The sequence below is a fragment of the Pecten maximus genome, chromosome 3, assembly GCF_902652985.1.
Source record: "Pecten maximus chromosome 3, xPecMax1.1, whole genome shotgun sequence".
NCBI lineage: Eukaryota > Metazoa > Mollusca > Bivalvia > Pectinida > Pectinidae > Pecten > Pecten maximus.
Window position 1 is genome coordinate 40,940,921 of NC_047017.1, and position 20,806 is coordinate 40,961,726.

The window sequence follows — 20,806 nt, forward strand, 5'->3', positions numbered from 1 at the left end:
ATTGAAATTGTAATTGTAATTCTAATTCACTGTAAAGTATTTACAAATTTATTTATAGCTAATATGCAGCCATGATTCACTGTTAACGTTTGATGTATGTTCAGGAGAGGGCCTCGATAAGTTTTAGAACTTGTGCCCAAATCCTATTTGTCACTATAATTATGAACCAATCAAAGGCAAATAAATATATGTTTAAACAAAGTGAAGCAGACGCCTGTGATTATAATACACGAGATATTGGGGTTCGTGCCACGTTCCTGTGATCCTATTGAAGGTTACACACACGATACCAGAATGTGCTTCTTGTTAACCCGAAGCGGTATATATTACTGTTTGAGCGAACATATGATGAAAGGAAGAGAGGCACACAAATATGCCTTCTCTGTAAAATATTTTAATGTGTTGCTATGGTAACCGTTGAAGAAATGTAAACATGGTTAGTAGTTGTTTTTAATGTTCTACCCAGAACATGCTATCACATCCGCGTCCGCTGATCCTAGACTCGATAAAAGGATAAACCACCCTGCACGTTGCTACGGTTTATTTGTATAGCGCGTCACTGCATGCACGCGCGATCCGTCGAATGGTTATCGATCGATAATGGAAGCTGCGGCAGCGCCCTCTGTTTAGGAACGATACAGAGGCTGGATCTGACAGCCAACATGGAGACGAAGACATAACACGGAGTGGGTAAGTTATAGCTCGATTGATGATTTGTTGGCACGGACATCTTGGATATGAAAAGGATATAATACAATGCAGTCTGGCGTTCGTTGTTTTACAAATCTGTTCGAGTATAGGTAATATAGTGTGGTTGGCACCGGTGATGTGTTCCAGGGTAGATTGGGATAATTGATACGATTGACAGATCAGGTGTGGTCGGTATATATCCTAGTTAATAGAAAATTACGTTTATATATCACTGGTACGTTTTACATACCCGGTACATGTACTTTTCTCTGGTCGGGATGGGTCACCTATCGAGAAATTGAAACATCGGTTGACTGTCGCTAAAAATAATGATACTTACATGCATATACATCGTTGAAATATGTGTGGAATGAAGTGATACTCCAGTAATTTTTCGAACCGTATTACAGCGAGTTCTCGATCGTTGTTTATAATCAAATGTTGTCGTTTTTTCAGGGTTATATTCCAAAATCCTAAACACATTCTTTCATTTCGATCTGAATATTTGATGAGGTTTAAAAGCCTCCTTGTGATTCATCATACACTTTTGGGAAATGAAAATTATTTCAATATAAAAATTGTATAAATTATAATGCTGTGTAGTTTTATACAGATATAATGTATGAAGTATACCTTGTACATGTATACATAGTTTTATACAAATACAATGTATGAATTAAAGTATACTATGTACATGTAGTTTTATACAAATACAATGTATGAATTAAAGTATACTATGTACATGTAGTTTTATACAAATACAATGTATGAAATATACTATGTACATGGTATTTTATACAATTTATGAAGTATACTGTACAGTGGCGTAGGAAGCGGGGGGGCAGGGGGGGCAATTGCCCCCCCCACTTTTTTCAGTGGGGGGGCAAACATATCTTTTTGCCCCCCCACTTTTTGACATCCAAAATCTAAAAAAGGGGAAAAAACACGAATTTATATATTCATTTCGATAAATATCTGTATATTTTCGAACCGATAATGTTTTCTTGAAGGCAACGATAAAAACTGTATCTTGTACATCCGGAACATTCCGACTTTTATACTAGTATATCAATCCTCAGACCTGTGTGTCGGTCGTCTGCAATAGCCTGGTAAGTCAATATTTATATCTTAATACGAAATTTTGCTTAACTTCATCACATAGATTCAATAAGTTGATGATAATTTGTGAAGTTAATTGAGTTCATAATGAGAACAAGACAGAAACACAACATGAATAAGAATGCGCGGTTTTAACGTGAATAGAGTGATACTAATTACCGACAGGTACGAGGAAATACAAAAAAAAATTCGGCTCGCGCCTACGGCGCTCGCTTTATCACTAAATTACTGCCCCCCTTTCGATTGCAGATCCACAGGGGGGCTTTGCCACACTGGGACCCGCTGGGCGGCCCCCAGACCTCTCGCAAAAAGGGAAAAAAAAATCGGCTCGCGCCTACGGCGCTCGCATGATCACTTAATTACTGGACCCCCCTTTCGAAAACTCCTGGATCCGCGCCTGATCCCGAATTATTGGAAATGTGCTATATTCATTTTCCGCGGAGGGCTTAGACCCCCTTGAACCCCCTATCAGGGCGCTGCCCTGGACCCGCTGGGCGGCCCCTCAGACCCCTCGTAAAAAAAAAAAAAAAAAGCAAAAAAAATTGGCTCGCGCCTATGGTGCTCGCATTATTACTAAATTACTGGACCACCCGCCCTTTCGAAAATCCTGGCCGGGCCTGGGGATTCATGTTTTGCCATAAATAATATATCCTGATTTGCGTTAATAACTTAATTTGTACTATATAAATTATCAAAATTATCATGGGATGTTGAAATGATAATTATTGCCTAATTTTGCGGAGATGGCATACGATTTGTTTAGTGCGTAAAATTTAAGGTTACAAAATTTTTTGCCCCCCCACTTTTTGATGACTTCCTACGCCACTGCTGTACATGTAGTTTTATACAAATATAAGGATACTATGGACATGTAGTTTTACACAGACACAATTAATGTATCAAGTATACTCAGTAGTTTTATACAGTCACAATGTTTCAAGTATACTCAGTAGTTTTATACAGTCACAATGTATCAAGTATACTACCAGGTATGTAGTTCATACAGTCACATTGTATAAAGTATACTTATATTTTTTTGTAAAAAATATACCTGGTACTTGCTTTGCAGATACAATGTTTTAAAGGTAAGATACCAAGCCTTAATTTATAAATGTCGTCAACCAACAGTAGCCATCTTTACATGTCTCTTCACTTACTTACAAATGATGGTTACTGGAAATGAATGTACAGATGAGAAAATTTTCAAAAAGCCAGTAAAAGGTACATAAAATATGAAAAAGTTCAACACATTAATTTTATAGAACTACACTGTTATAGAAGGTATGAGAATGGTACAAAAAGCAAAATACACATCAGTGGTGTAATAAAGGAACCATAATCAGTGACATCAGTGGTGTAATAAAGGAACCATAATCAGTGACATCAGTGGTGTAATAAAGGAACCAAAGTCAGTGACATCAGTGGTGTAATAAAGGACCCAAAGTCAGAATGACATCAGTGGTGTAATAAAGGACCCAAAGTCAGAATGACATCAGTGGTGTAATAAAGGAACCAAAGTCAGTGACATCAGTGGTGTAATAGAGGAACCAAAGTCAGTGACATCAGTGGTGTAATAGAGGAACCAAAGTCAGTGACATCAGTGGTGTAATAAAGGAACCAAAGTCTGAGTGACATCAGTGGTGTAATACAGGAACCAAAGTCAGAATGACATCAGTGGTGTAATAAAGGAACCAAAGTCTGAGTGACATCAGTGGTGTAATACAGGAACCAAAGTCAGAATGACATCAGTGGTGTAATAAAGGAACCAAAGTCAGAATGATATCAGTGGTGAAATAAAGGAATTTATGTCAGAATAACATTATTAGTATACTAGAGGAACTAAAGTCTGAGTGACATCAGTGCTGTAATAGAGGAATTAAAGTCAGAATAACATTATTGGTGTATCAAAGGAACATAAGTCTGAATGACAAAAAATATATTATCATCGTTTTAAATATATACTGGTAAAACATTATTATTGTGTTGAGTTATATTAACTAAATATTGAAGTAATAGACTTAATCATAGTTGTATTTGTGTACATTCACCATATTACATTGACCTAGGAATGCATTATTAGTAGAATGTCAGTACCCTAAGACTCGTGTTACTTAGGCTGCTGGTCTTTGACCAGGCTGTCCAAATCTTACTTGGTGTTATTAATCAGATTTGTATAACTGTGGTTACTGATAGATTGTGAACATCCTGGAGGTATGTTAGTTGTATTGATATCAGTGTCCCTACCCGCCTGTTTGTATTCCTACTTACAATCAATACACACAGGTCAATTAGACCCACACACCCAGGGGGGATAACTCTCTAATTGTCAAAGAATGTAACATATTGACATTGATTGGGTAAGTGCTCCATTGTAGAAGTGTATGTAAATGTTATAATCAATATTGACTGAGGTGTCCATATAGTCCAATACATCTCCTATGTACCTGTGTGTCTCTATCTATCCGGCTGATCATCTTTGCGATAGGGACAAGCTGGTGATGAATCATTGTCACTGAGAGCCTGCTGGTGTTATGAAGTGGTCATTGATCTGTTAAAGCAGACACATATAATCATATAATCTGATTTGCCCATATGAATGCCCATGGACTTCCAAATAACAGTGAAAATAATCAAATGTTAACATATTCACAATAGAATTTAGAAATACTGACAAAAATGTTTCCCATAAAATGGATATTTCTGATGTTGAATCTGACATCATTAAAGTTTGACTTTGTCAAGAGATTTGTCATTAGTCTGATATCAGTGCGACGTTTTACCATAAATAAACCCCCACAAAGTGTATATTGCATTTGGTTAAATGAACATGTAGAGCAATGTTTAGAATTAGGATTTGAAAGATTTTGGCCAATTATAAAAATTTTAATGGCAGTCAGACGTTACTCTATAGAATCATGATACATAAGGGGTAATGTTTATAATGATATTGGTTAAGTTGGACTTACTGTAAATACTGTATTTGACCTAATAGGTGAACCTGCCACTACAAGTGCACCCCACCTTTTTCAGGAAAAGAGGATGTGTGTGTGCTTATACATTTGTAATTGAAACATGAAAAGTTCCTTACCTAATTGTTCTGTATATGTAATCTTGTCTTTTAACCAAAGACTCTTGATTGTTTTCAATGCATAAAGGTATGTAAGGGAAAAATGGTTATTTTTTCCACCCAAATTTCAGTTGAAAATTGGTCTCTGTACATGCATGCCATGGTTTTAAGTGCACCCTTTGGTGTGTTTGGTAAGTGTACAGCGAGATCATTAGGTCGGATACGGTAACAGAAATATTATGTGGAATTCAGGCACAATTTATGTTTTGAAAATTTGTAAGCCTCATTAGACCATTCAAATATTTTGGAATCTGGTAAAATACATGCTTTAGCACATGATAACCTGGGCAGTAGATTCTGTGTTCCATGTTATCATCCAGCATTATAAACAGCCCAATATTAACTTAATGTATGAACTATGTCAGAAGTATTTTTAAAGGGAGTGTTTTTTTTTTTGTTGATCTGTGTATATCCCCCTCTCCTAATCTCGGCCAGGTCTGAATCAATGAACTGCTTTATACTTGAGGTATTTGGACCCTCTAATCAGCTATCTATCCCTATAACATAGTGTAACACTAGTAACATGATATCTCAAGCTTCCTCTGTAGCAGCCAGTAGCCTGTGATTCAACTAGTTCCCCTATCTTCTCTATGTGTCAAAATTAATTTCTAGCTCCTCTTCACAAAATGTTGAAGGAATAAATGAAAGAGAGTGGAAGTTTAGACAAGATTGAGGCGGTGTGCCAGAACAGCTGCTGATGTCAGCTCTACATACCCTATATCCACCAGGAAAACAGGTGACTTCCACCTTTTATTGTCTGGGTCTGTTTATGTGTGTTTTATCTCAGTTATTTATTCAGGAGGTCAATTGGCTTTTAGAGATATGTGATAAAAATGCAATACATTGTACAGTGTTTTTCATGAGAATATGAAAGTGATTAATAATTTGTAACTCAAAATTTTACAATGCTTTAAAATATGACCCTAATTACTGAAATTACTGGCAGTCTGAGCAAGACTTAAAAAAAAAAGACTCCTTGCATAGATTTTAATTTTCCATTTTCATTTTCAATTTTCTTTATGTAAGTGTATTGAGACCTTTCTGTGTCTGATAAATTAGCTCTCCAACAATCGAGGTGTTATCAAAATCTCAAAAGGCAGAGCAGCAGGTCACAAATAGGGTCAAATTAAACATTGTTGCCTAATTATATAAGATGTTAGCATCTTTTGAATTATTGTTATTGTGAAATATCTATAACAATATACATATGTACGTTCAAAAATAAAATAAAAAAAAAAGGCTTCCTATATGTGTATCTGACATATGATTTAAAAAGAAAAAAGCATATATTGTCTTAAATCACAGACTAAGATATAGATATTTGTGCACATCCTTACCCCATACACATTTATACCTGAGATTGATACTTATAAATTCTACCTGTAAAATATTTGTTGGTGCTGTTTTGTGTAAGAGTGTCAGGTATAGATAATATAATATAGATCAACTACACAAAAATAGCAAAATCTGAAAAATGTTTGATGTCCCTATATATAGCTACAGATCTATGTCCACCATCATACTGGTGTTGTGCTACCAAAATTTGCACAAAATTGTTGAAAATATTCTTCTTCTTCATGATAATGACAAGCTGTCAATTGATTGGTGATTACATTCATGGCAAAACAACCTACGTCATAACCAACTACCAGTATTCATACTAAAACAAAAGAAAATTGTTTATAAGTGGGGTTAGGCCTATTTTCACCATACTGTCTCTTGGCGACTCCCACACTTGCGAAGTGACAGTTTGGAATCTATCTAAAGAGACAAGAAGCCTCACTACAGATTAACGATTGACAGACAGATAAAAATAACCAGTTTTTACCGTTTTTATCTCAGAAAAGAGAAGGCAGTTTTGTAGTTTTCGAAAACTTCTAATGTTAAAGCAAACAAATTCACAGTTAAAATATCAAAAATCGTCAGGGTCCACTTTAAATGTTTTTTAGTATGAGGTATTTTCTAGAGCCAATGTTCTTTAAATATTGGGTATGTTGTGGACCAATGTTCTTTAAATATTACGTATGTTGTGGGCCAATATTCTCTAAGTATCAAATTTTTTAGGGCCATTATTCTTTAAATATTAGGTATGTTGTGGGCCAATGTTCTTTAAGTATAGGTATGTTGTGGGCCAATGTCCATTAAGTATAGGTATGTTGTGGGCCATTGTTCTTTAGTAAGTATTAAAATATGTATGGCCATTGTTCTTTAGTATTTGGTATGTTGTGGGCCAATGTTCTTTAAATATCATAATATGTAGACCAATGTTTCTTATGAATTACGATGACAACAGGAACCAATGCCTTGTCTCCTGCCTGATAATTCATGGCTCCTGGACCTAAAGCATGTTCCATCAGCTGACAGACAGAGACCATGTTTAACACTATTGTACAACTTACAATACCATGAATTTAAATTTCCTAGAATAAAAGATCATATCAGGGAGATCTTGGTTTTGTGATATATGTTGTTATATTTGGAGCACAGGGATAAATCTCAGGCCATAACACACAATCCTGGGGCACAACAATATGCTAGCCTCATATATTGATTCTCAAAACAGTCCTCTCCACACAACCTGGAATGGGCACGTTTATTATATTTACAGACAGTTGACTTATATTTGTTTTGTTGGAGCGTTATAACAGCTGGTTATGTTGTTTTAAAATCTGTCTTGGGGACCTGTTCAAAATATCTATATCCTATATCCATTATCAATATTTTATCTTAGATCTAAATGGGTTTATACTTAGTGTACACCAGAAGTGAATACAGTATTATACATTACATCTATTATACATGGTATAAAATTATATAGAGCTGCCACAGTCTTTGTCTTATGTATTGATTTATTGATCTGTTATGTTAGAGAATAAAGAGACCGTGTTGTTATATCGGATTATATACCCAACTTCATCTATTTACAGTTTGTGTATTGAATGAGGTTTTGTCCAAAACATTGTTCAATAAAAAAGTGTTAACTGTAATCATAACATGTAGGTCATTCCACGGGGCTTTTTCTGGAGGCTTTTTGGGGCTGTTAATGGACCCCATTCCCAATTGTAGTAAATTATTTCATATTTAAGCCAAATTCCCTTAATTTGAAGTTTACACCTGAAAAAATAATTCCCAATTTACCAATTTTCTTCCAAAATGACACAAAAAGGCCCTTTCGCTAACTAGTGAGAAAATGCCCTCTTCCATGAGTATGATGCTTTGTTTATAATTATATTACAAATTTATTTGTTTACTATAGATTGTAGAAGAACTTAAGAATTACCGAATTGCCAGTGGCCAGGCAGCCCAATTCGTTAGAGTGATTCTATTCAAAGTTTTTAAGTTGTGTTGGATGTACGGTCTGAAGTATTTTTCAGATAATTGTAAGTAACATACAGTATTAAAAACAGTCTGTTAGCTTCCTGGTAACTTCGAGACACTCTCTGATTTACATCAAAGTTTATGATAGGGGCCCATTAGTTTGTCCTTAAAGCATTAGACAATGTAATCCAGGAATAAATCCTAGTCATTTGATCCCTACCTGGGGAGGCTTGTGTTTCTCATAGAAGATTAGATCATGGACCCCCTTTGGCTCTTTACTTTGGGTAAGACACTTTAGCTCAGTTGCTCTAAATAGCATGCAACAGTCCTCTGTAGGTTTTTCATAGAGGTACTGTAGCCATTAGCCATGAAAAAGGTATTCAATCTCAATATGGCCCGGGCTGTTTACAGTGCAAAAATAAACTTTCTTATAACTAAGACATCCCCTGATGTACAACTATCTTTCTGATAACTGATACACCCCTGATGTACAACTATCTTTCTGATAACTAAGACATTCCCTGATGTACAACTATCTTTCTGATAACTGAGACACCCCTGATGTACAACTATCTTTCTGATAACTAAGACATCCCTGATGTACAACTATCTTTCTGATAACTGAGACATCCCTGATGTACAACTATCTTTCTGATAACTAAGACATCCCCTGATGTACAACTATCTTTCTGATAACTAAAACACCCCTGATGTACAACTATCTTTCTGATAACTGAGACCCCCGCCTGATGTACAACTATCTTTCTGATAACTAAGACACCCCTGATGTACAACTATCTTTCTGATAACTAAGACACCCCCTGATGTACAACTATCTTTCTGATAACTAAGACATCCCTGATGTACAACTATCTTTCTGATAACTAAGACACCCCTGATGTACAACTATCTTTCTGATAACTAAGACACCCCCTGATGTACAACTATCTTTCTGATAACTAAGACCCCCCCTGATTTACAACTATCTTTCTGATAACTAAGACATCCCCTGATGTACAACTATCTTTCTGATAACTAAGACACCCCTGATGTACAACTATCTTTCTGATAACTAAGACATCCCTGATGTACAACTATCTTTCTGATAACTGACACCTCCTGATGTACAACTATCTTTCTGATAACTGAGACATCCCTGATGTACAACTATCTTTCTGATAACTAAGACATCCCTGATGTACAACTATCTTTCTGATAACTAAGACCCCCCTGATGTACAACTATCTTTCTGATAACTGAGACATCCCTGATGTGCAACTATCTTTCTGATAACTAAGATATCCCCTGATGTACAACTATCTTTCTGATAACTAAGACACCCCTGATGTACAACTATCTTTCTGATAACTAAGACATCCCTGATGTACAGCTATCTTTCTGATAACTAAGACCCCCCTGATGTACAACTATCTTTCTGATAACTGAGACATCCCTGATGTGCAACTATCTTTCTGATAACTAAGACCCCCCTGATGTACAACTATCTTTCTGATAACTGAGACATCCCTGATGTACAACTATCTTTCTGATAACTAAGACCCCCCTGATGTACAACTATCTTTCTGATAACTGAGACATCCCTGATGTGCAACTATCTTTCTGATAACTAAGACATCCCCTGATGTACAACTATCTTTCTGATAACTGAGACATCCCTGATGTACAACTATCTTTCTGATAACTAAGACACCCCTGATGTACAACTATCTTTCTGATAACTAAGACACCCCCTGATGTACAACTATCTTTCTGATAACTAAGACACCCCCTGATGTACAACTATCTTTCTGATAACTAAGACCCCCCCTGATTTACAACTATCTTTCTGATAACTAAGACATCCCCTGATGTACAACTATCTTTCTGATAACTAAGACACCCCTGATGTACAACTATCTTTCTGATAACTAAGACATCCCTGATGTACAACTATCTTTCTGATAACTGACTTAAGACATCCCTGATGTACAACTATCTTTCTGATAACTAAGACACCCCCTGATGTACAACTATCTTTCTGATAACAGAGACCCCCCTGATTTACAACTATCTTTATGATAACTGAGACACCCCTGATGTACAACTATCTTTCTGATAACTGAGACACCCCTGATGTACAACTATCTTTCTGATAACTGAGACATCCCCTGATGTACAACTATCTTTCTGATAACTGAGACATCCCTGATGTACAACTATCTTTCTGATAACTAAGACATCCCTGATGTACAACTATCTTTCTGATAACTAAGACACCCCCTGATGTACAACTATCTTTCTGATAACTAAGACACCCCCTGATGTACAACTATCTTTCTGATAACTAAGACACCCCTGATGTACAACTATCTTTCTGATAACTAAGACACCCCTGATGTACAACTATCTTTCTGATAACTGAGACCCCCGCCTGATGTACAACTATCTTTCTGATAACTAAGACACCCCTGATGTACAACTATCTTTCTGATAACTAAGACACCCCTGATGTACAACTATCTTTCTGATAACTAAGACACCCCTGATGTACAACTATCTTTCTGATAACAGAGACATCCCTGATGTACAACTATCTTTCTGATAACTGAGACACCCCTGATATACAACTATCTTTCTGATAACTAAGACCCCCCTGATTTACAACTATCTTTCTGATAACTGAGATATCCCTGATGTACAACTATCTTTCTGATAACTAAGACACCCCCTGATGTACAACTATCTTTCTGATAACTAAGACATCCCTGATGTACAACTATCTTTCTGATAACTAAGACACCCCCTGATGTACAACTATCTTTCTGATAACTAAGACATCCCTGATGTACAACTATCTTTCTGATAACAGAGACACCCCTGATGTACAACTATCTTTCTGATAACCGAGACACCCCTGATGTACAACTATCTTTCTGATAACTAAGACCCCCCTGATGTACAACTATCTTTCTGATAACTGAGACATCCCTGATGTACAACTATCTTTCTGATAACTGACACATCCCTGATGTACAACTATCTTTCTGATAACTAAGACATCCCTGATGTACAACTATCTTTCTGATAACTAAGACACCCCCTGATGTACAACTATCTTTCTGATAACTAAGACCCCCCTGATGTACAACTATCTTTCTGATAACTAAGACACCCCTGATGTACAACTATCTTTCTGATAACTAAGACACCCCTGATGTACAACTATCTTTCTGATAACTGACACCCCCTAATGTACAACTATCTTTCTGATAACTGAGACATCCCTGATGTACAACTATTTTTCTGATAACTAAGACACCCCTGATGTACAACTATCTTTCTGATAACTAAGACATTCCCTGATGTACAACTATCTTTCTGATTACAGAGACATCCCTTATGTACAACTATCTTTCTGATAACTAAGACACCCCTGATGTACAACTATCTTTCTGATTACAGAGACACCCCTGATGTACAACTATCTTTCTGATAACTAAGACACCCCTGATGTACAACAATCTTTCTGATAACTAAGACATTCCCTGATGTACAACTATCTTTCTGATAACTAAGACATTCCCTGATTTACAACTATCTTTCTGATTACAGAGACCCCCCCCTGATGTACAACTATCTTTCTGATAACTGAGACACCCCTGATGTACAACTATCTTTCTGATAACTAAGACACCCCTGATGTACAACTATCTTTCTGATAACTGAGACACCCCTGATGTACAACTATCTTTCTGATAACTAAGACACCCCTGATGTACAACTATCTTTCTGATAACTAAGACACCCCTGATGTACAACTATCTTTCTGATAACTAAGACACCCCTGATGTACAACTATCTTTCTGATAACTAAGACACCCCTGATGTACAACTATCTTTCTGATAACTAAGACACCCCCTGGTGTACAACTATCTTTCTGATAACTGAAACATTCCCTGATTTACAACTATCTTTCTGATTACAGAGACCCCCCCCCCCCCCCCCCCCCCTGATGTACAACTATCTTTCTGATAACTGAGACACCCCTGATGTACAACTATCTTTCTGATAACTAAGACACCCCTGATGTACAACTATCTTTCTGATAACTAAGACACCCCTGATGTACAACTATCTTTCTGATAACTAAGACACCCCCTGGTGTACAACTATCTTTCTGATAACTGAGACATTCCCTCATTTACAACCAGCTTTTACTGATAACGAGATACCCTCTGATTTACAACAAGCTTTCTGATCAAAAAGCTTAATATGTTGTTACAACTTGTAATGGGATTCTAGGAATTTCTAATCCTTTCTTTTTACAAACAGAATTTCAAGTTTATAAATAAGTTGCATTGCCCAAGTTAAACCATGGGTATTAATCTCTTATTGGGCCAGAGATTATAAAGTCAAACAAGTGCATCATATAGGACTTTTTTTTTTGTTTGGCAAAAAGAAAAAAGGAAAGAAAACTAAAACAGAACAAGACAATTTCTTGCTGTTTAAAAGTGATTATTTGTTACAGGACTATCCAGATGGACAAAGGTGAAAAAGAGGACGCAATTACAACCCAGACCCAAATTCTGGGTTGTCTGCCCTTGCCATTGTAACTTGAAGTATTAATTCTGGCAAGCATGGTGCTGCAATATCAACTAGATGGAGGGGGACAGTGGATTTTAATGTTTGCTTTCCTATCCTGCTGCCTCTCTGTACCAGTAACAGCCAGCACATGTAAGTTACTGTCTTTATGTTTAAGTCACTGTATCACCTTAGTCTTTGCTGAAGACTTGTAAAAAGTGCAACATATTTTTTTTTATGTTCATGAAATCTGTCAACTTTATTTCATAAGGCTTCTTGTCGAAAAGGATACAAAAAAGAACTGCTATAACTGAATAAAACTTGTATATAGTATCTCTGGTCCAAGTGCTCAGAAGGCTATAGGCCCCCATTAAGGAAATGGGGGTAAATTCTTGCAAGCATACTTAGACATTCTTGCGGAGTTGAAGTGATTCTATTTTAATATGAATTATCCAATATGACAAAGTGATATTAGCACATTTATATAAAAGTTATAATATGATTTCCCATGATTTATAGATTATTTTGACAAGTATGGTCACTGTGCCTCCACCAATCCAATCCTGATTGATGATGAACAGCATACAATTTTGGCAAAGGGTGGTGAAGCCTACTCTACACTGCAGTGTGACTTGTCCTTCAAGGCCAATCGCAATGACCAGTTGTGCCTGCACTTCATGACCTACGACATTGAGAACTGTGATGTTGAACTCTTTGTGTATGACAAAGATTCAAGTTCAGGCAGCTTTATGGTGAGTAATGACAGACAGCAATATGGTGGTTTGCCAAGTTATGAGGTATGTTTAGGTATCTATGTGTTACACTACAATTATTGCCTTTTGTGGAGGTGTACACGAGACTATACGGAGCTGGTCAAGAGTTTGTTCATCGAGGACGCAGGTCCGTACAGTCTCGTGTACACCGAACACAAAAGTCAATAACTGTTTTGTAATATGGCCAACTAAAACAAATAAATAGAAAAAATCCCAAGGCTCCTGCCCAAATCATGTTGACTAAAGTTTTCAAAGTCAACATGCAGACTGACATTTGGCACTAAATATGGCCGTAATAGTTTTGTTGCACCTGAAGTATATTTCAGGGTGTTCAACAAGTCTTTTTTCTTCAAAATATCTTCCTCTTTGTTTATTGCGGCGAAATGTTGTTGGGGTATCTCGTCTGCCATATTGTAAACAAAGTGATGCCGAACAATCGTTTTTTCCAGCATTCTGATTGGCTGTTGGCCAAAGTAAAACGTTGTGTGATTGGATGCAATGATTGCCGACCTGTTTGTGATATTAATAGCACAAACGGGTCAGCAATGCCTGGGGAATTTCCTTGCTGAACTGTTTTTAGCACGAACAGGTCTACTCACTGATAGGTTCTTGTGAGGAAATCAGTAAATTGGTCAATGAAAATTAAGGAAACACTCCAGCCATATTACAATCACCTATGTTGTATGTTTTGTATATATGTATACCTGTGTGGTATGTTTGGATAACTATGTGGTAAGTTTAGGTAGCTATATGTATATTGCAATGTTGTATATTGTGTTATACCTGGCAGTTAAATAGCTGTGTGGTAAGTTTAGGTATACATGTATGTAGCTGTATGGTACTTTTGGGTAGTTTTGTGGTAATATTACAGATAGGTCAATTAGGATATCACTGGTTTGTGTGTTATATTTAGGCAACTTACCAGTACAAGATCTGGCTAGAAAATCAAACAGCTACATGGTTAGATCCTTCTAACTACTCATTTGCTACATACTCAGTAGAAGGGGAGGTAATTCAAATAAATTAAAAACCTAAATTGTATGCACCAGGGTTTTGTAAAATTTGGATAGTAAAAGAATGTCAGTTGTCTGGACAAAATTCTATCTTCAAAAAAACAGATGGATGGACAAACAGCCTAGTTTTAACTTTGTTAAAGCAGATAGAATTATCAATATATTATTTACATTATTAAATAGAAGGTGTATCACTAAGGTCACCTTACTAGCTCAGGCTAGCAGGAATTTCCCATTATCAATTATAGTGGTGGAATGTTTGCCTTGAGAGCAAGAGGCTGCTGGTTCAAGACCCAGAGCCTGCAGGGTATTTTTCAGTACTCCTTCGTATTATAGCATCAGAAACTAGATGTATTTTGTTCTCTTTGCAGAACAAATTCACATGTGGATCAGATGTCCATAGTGTTTGCAGCTCGGGCCGCTATATGACACTGCTGTTAAAGAAGAGGAGATTGAGTTCAAAAATGTACAACTTTGAACTCATTGTCAGGGAGAAGTCTGAAAGTAAATAAATTTTTATCCTAGGGACTGTCAAGAGTGTGGACAGAAAGTATGACTTCGTTCACATAGTAAATTACACTGCAGATATCTGCATCTTTTGTGTAAGAGAGCACATGATAGATTAGATAAATTTTCAATTCCTCTGCTAAGAATCGACTACAGACATAACTGACATCTGTCTTGAAAGCTTTACGCTCAACCAATTGAATTAAAGAGAACATCTCTCTAGCCTAGTGGTATATTATTGCAGCTAGTACTTACCAGATTATTTACATAAGAAATTAAACAATATCTAACGTTTTTGTATGAACTCTATATCCACTACTCTGTATAGCTGATGGAATTTCATATTAGGTTCTACATCTTAGACTAATTTTACTTTATCACTGAGCAGACATACTTAGTAGAATTATCTATCTTCCCTGTAGGTGATGTGTTTATGGATGGTCTGGATGCGTTTGTGCTATCAATAGGCCTCATCATCGGAATCATTGTGGGTGTGGTGTGTCTGATTGCTGTGTTGGCCATTATCATCGTTTGTTGTTGTTGTAAGAGGAAGGCTAGTCAGGGGCGTGTGTATCGTAAGGCACCGAAGGCGGCCTCTGAGTGTGAATCATTCCAGACAAATGTCAACCACCACCCAGTACAACCATCAGGTAATACAGTTCTCCTTACCTACATAACACCACCCAGTACAACCATCAGGTAATACAGTTCTCCTTACATACAGAACACCGCCCATTACAACCATCAGGTAATACAGTTCTCCTTACCTACAGAACACCACCCAGTACAACCATCGGGTAATACAGTTCTCCTTACCTACAGAACACCACCCAGTACAACCATCAGGTAATACAGTTCTCCTTACCTACAGAACACCACCCAGTACAACCATCAGGTAATAAAGTTCTCCTTACCTACAGAACACCACCCAGTACAACCATCAGGTAATACAGTTCTCCTTACCTACAGAACACCACCCAGTACAGCCATCAGGTAATACAGTTCTCCTTACCTACAGAACACCACCCAGTACAACCATCAGGTAATACAGTTCTCCTCACCTACAGAACACCACCCAGTACAACCCTCAGGTAATACAGTTCTCCTTACCTACAGAACACCACCCAGTACAACCATCAGGTAATACAGTTCTTACCTACAGAACACCACCCAGTACAACCATCAGGTAATACAGTTCTCCTTACCTACAGAACACCGCCCAGTACAACCATCAGGTAATACAGTTCTCCTTACCTACAGAACACCGCCCAGTACAACCATCAGGTAATACAGTTCTTACCTACAGAACACCACCCAGTACAACCATCAGGTAATACAGTTCTCCTTACCTACAGAACACCGCCCAGTACAACCATCAGGTAATACAGTTCTTACATACAGAACACCACCCAGTACAACCATCAGGTAATACAGTTCTCCTTACCTACAGAACTCCACCCAGTACAACCATCAGGTAATACAGTTCTTACCTACAGAACACCGCCCAGTACAACCATCAGGTAATACAGTTCTTACATACAGAACACCACCCAGTACAACCATCAGGTAATACAGTTCTCCTTACCTACAGAACTCCACCCAGTACAACCCTCAGGTAATACAGTTCTCCTTACCTACAGAACACCACCCAGTACAACCATCAGGTAATACAGTTCTCCTTACCTACAGAACACCACCCAGTACAACCATCAGGTAATACAGTTCTTACCTACAGAACACCACCCAGTACAACCATCAGGTAATACAGTTCTCCTTACCTACAGAACACCACCCAGTACAATCATCAGGTAATACAGTTCTCCTCACCTACAGAACACCACCCAGTACAACCATCAGGTAATACAGTTCTCCTTACCTACAGAACACCACCCAGTACAACCATCAGGTAATACAGTTCTCCTTACCTACAGAACACCACCCAGTACAACCATCAGGTAATACAGTTCTCCTTACCTACAGAACACCGCCCAGTACAACCCTCAGGTAACACAGTTCTTACCTACAGAACACCGCCCAGTACAACTATCAGGTAATACAGTTCTCCTTACCTACAGAACACCGCCCAGTACAACCATCAGGTAATACAGTTCTCCTTACCTACAGAACACCACCCAGTACAACCATCAGGTAATACAATTCTTACCTACAGAACACCACCCAGTACAACCATCAGGTAATACAGTTCTCCTTACCTACAGAACTCCACCCAGTACAACCATCAGGTAATACAGTTCTTACCTACAGAACACCACCCAGTACAACCATCAGGTAATACAGTTCTCCTTACCTACAGAACACCGCCCAGTACAACCATCAGGTAGTACAGTTCTCCTTACCTACAGAACACTACCCAGTACAACCATCAGGTAATACAGTTCTCCTTACCTACAGAACACTACCCAGTACAACCATCAGGTAATACAGTTCTCCTTACCTACAGAACACCACCCAGTACAACCATCAGGTAATACAGTTCTCCTTACCTACAGAACACCACCCAGTACAACCATCAGGTAATACAGTTCTCCTCACCTACAGAACACCACCCATTACAACCATCAGGTAATACAGTTCTCCTTATCTACAGAACACCACCCAGTACAACCATCAGGTAATATAGTTCTCCTCACCTACAACAGCTTTACATGCAGTAGAATTTTTTTCTATATTACTATTTTGTAATGTACACATACCTTTGTACACATTTAAATTAATGTTACTCCTTTACTATCTTATGATAAAACATATATACTTAAATTTTTACATCCAAGATTTATGCTGCTAGTGATGAACATAGTTTCATAATAATTATGTGGCCAAGACATTTACAGCACAGAGTGTGATAACATTCTTATTTTTGTTTCAGCACCCCCTCTTCAGGAGAGTAACCCACCTGTCATGCAACTCCCCCATGACCTCCATCAAGCTTATGCCCAGCCTCCATTCCCTCTGGAACCACCACCAGCCTACTCCCCAGTCCCTCCCTCAGAGAGCCAGGCCCCAGAGATTGTAAAAACATGAAGTCATCAATTCAGGAGTCCTCAAAGTATGATGACACAAGATGTCGTGATCATCAAAACATGTCATCAGATGGTGTGATCATCAAAGCATGATGTCATCAGATGGTGTGATCATCGAAGCATGATGTCATCAGATGGTGTGATCATCAAAGCATGATGTCATCAGATGTTGTGGTCAAATGTTGCAGATGGTGTGCATGTTCAACTAAATATATCATGAATTTCTGGAATCATCAAAATATTCATATCAAATTCAAATTCAGGATGTTTCTAATTTTAGGAATCTTTATTACATGATGTTATGAAATAATTTCATTGTCTAAATATGATGTCATCAATTGTTGTGATCGACCAAACATGGTTAAATATAATTCAGGCATAATCACAACATGGTGTAAATTTATGAAATGTCAGAACATTATATCATCATATACAAAAAATGTACTGTGATTATCCAAACATCTCATCAATTTCTGAATTTTTGAATTTCTGGCATCCTTGAATCTTGATATGGAATATACAATACAATTATAACATGCTATACTGGTATAATATACCATATAAACATTACTTTGTATACTGGTATAGTTAATGCTGATATGTAATGTAAGCTGATCTATTTTTCACAGGAAGAGACAATTTCTGCGTGAAAGAATCTTCAAATTATTTAGGAATGCATGATTGATGTGCGTTTTTTTTCTGTGATCATGAATTGTGATATTTTATGTATAGATCTGCAGTGTTCCAAGTGTCATAAAAAAAGGAGTTTGATTAATTAACTCCAAAATATTTTTTTATGAACCTGGTAGTTGAAATTAATATCATTAAAATTGAAACTGACTTATAAAGACATCATGGAGGGATTTTTCATTAATGGTTCATGGATTATCTCCATTTATAAATAGGAATAATGTTATTGGTAAAAAAAACCTATCTCCTGTGAAAAAGTTATTAAATCATTACAGTTTTGTAGGTTAGCATGGTAAATCGGTGATACACGATATACCATGTTTCTATATTGATAGATTGAAAATGAATAGCAACATTTTATTATATTATTTACTATATATATATATATACACGCATTGTAATTGCCATAGATGATCTTGTGCCATGACTTGGTGTCATTTGTTATGCGTCATCTGTATACTCGAACATGACACCGTCATTATCATATACACTTCTAACTGTGTGACTATAGCATGTTCCATTTATTTATTTATTTATATAAAGTCATATCTGTCATATTTTTTATTGAGAACCAGACTTATTCAGTTTGACGGACAAAATATGTCTCTATATCGGAAAAACTGTCAATTTAGAACAATTTATTTATGTCATATCAGATCTGTAGCGTTATTTCCCCATATCATTTTTACAGGGACAAAGACGTCATTATTTGTTAGGAAACTGTCCTCATGTGACCGTGGCTATATTGGCATTAAAGCGTTGACCAAAAAATGATAAAATTTATGTGATATTGTACAGGTTTACCTCCACTTAATAAATTTCTGTCTTGCCTATAGGACCATATCAAGATTGTGTTCCAAACAGTTGACAAATTCATTAAACATTATTTTAGCATGGATGGTCAACAATATCAAGAGAAAATCTTTCATTATGTGTACCATATCAGGTTTGCAATCCATGACATAATATAAATGTACTCCTTTAACACTGTCTATGGGACCAGTATTACTTATCTTTGCCTCATTTTGATGTCCATTTATTACATTCGTCATGTATGTCCCTCCACATTCATTTGGTTGTACTTTTAATCATCACCATTGTCAAATGAAATATTTTTAACTACACAGGTATACAAAAGTTTTATAGATAATAATGCTGATTATAAACAGATTTTGTGCATTTATCATACAAGAGTGTTTACGGTGCTGGTTTTTCTTGCAGTCGAATTAGGATGGGATTTTGAGTCATCAAAAAGCAACAAGGTTGTCATTCATATGCCATCCAGCAGGATTTAAATTAATGCATGGAATTAATAATTGCTTTACCTGTGATCAACAACATATGGTCCCAATTTTTTTAAGTACCATGTATGGGCTGCAAGATCCACAAGATGCCCGTTATATTCATATCAAGATCAAAGTATCACATTCAACACTTCATGAACCTAGTCTTAAATTCAGAGATTTCCTCCCCCAATTTTTTTTGAAAATCTGAATGGAATCATGTCTACTATTTTTATGCAGGATTGCATTTTTTCCTGTAATAACAATTTTACCCCGATGTTTAAGTCAATTTTAGTGCAATATTTTACTATGTTAATAATTTTAAATGTTTTACCTTTTTGTTGTTTTATTTAAATATTTATTTATAGAATCTTAGGTTGTAAACCGTCCTATTTTGTGTTAAAATTCATGCATATTTATTTTTGTTTTTATTGTGAAAAATTCATATTTTGTCGTCATCACTTTTCATGTTTGTATACATCATTGTCTAGTTCAATTACCATCAGTATAACATAATGGGAACAATAAAACTATTCAAACAGATAGATCCTGTGTTGGAATTTTCCATTCCTTTTTACACCTCATATCAGGCAAGTCAAGATTTTACACAACACATATATGGAATTGTGTCCACCAATGTAACATTGAAGAAAAGTAAAAGTG

General features: G+C 36.6%; 1 protein-coding gene across 3 annotated transcripts; it reads left to right on the forward strand.

Moving 5' to 3' along the window:
• The first annotated feature begins 559 nt into the window (after positions 1-559).
• Positions 560-20,690, forward strand: LOC117324181. Of its 3 annotated transcripts, none has more exons than XM_033879866.1 (6): positions 560-690; positions 12,784-12,989; positions 13,356-13,588; positions 14,994-15,126; positions 15,552-15,779; positions 18,017-20,690. In XM_033879866.1, the coding sequence occupies exons 2-6, from the start codon at positions 12,893-12,895 to the stop codon at positions 18,169-18,171; spliced, it is 846 nt and encodes a 281-aa protein (XP_033735757.1). In that variant the 5' UTR covers positions 560-690; positions 12,784-12,892; the 3' UTR covers positions 18,172-20,690. The 3 variants fall into 3 exon arrangements, with proteins under 3 accessions (XP_033735757.1, XP_033735759.1, XP_033735758.1); XM_033879868.1 differs by lacking the exon at positions 560-690 and adding an exon at positions 863-882; XM_033879867.1 differs by lacking the exon at positions 560-690 and adding an exon at positions 8,297-8,316.
• Positions 20,691-20,806: the final 116 nt, after the last annotated feature.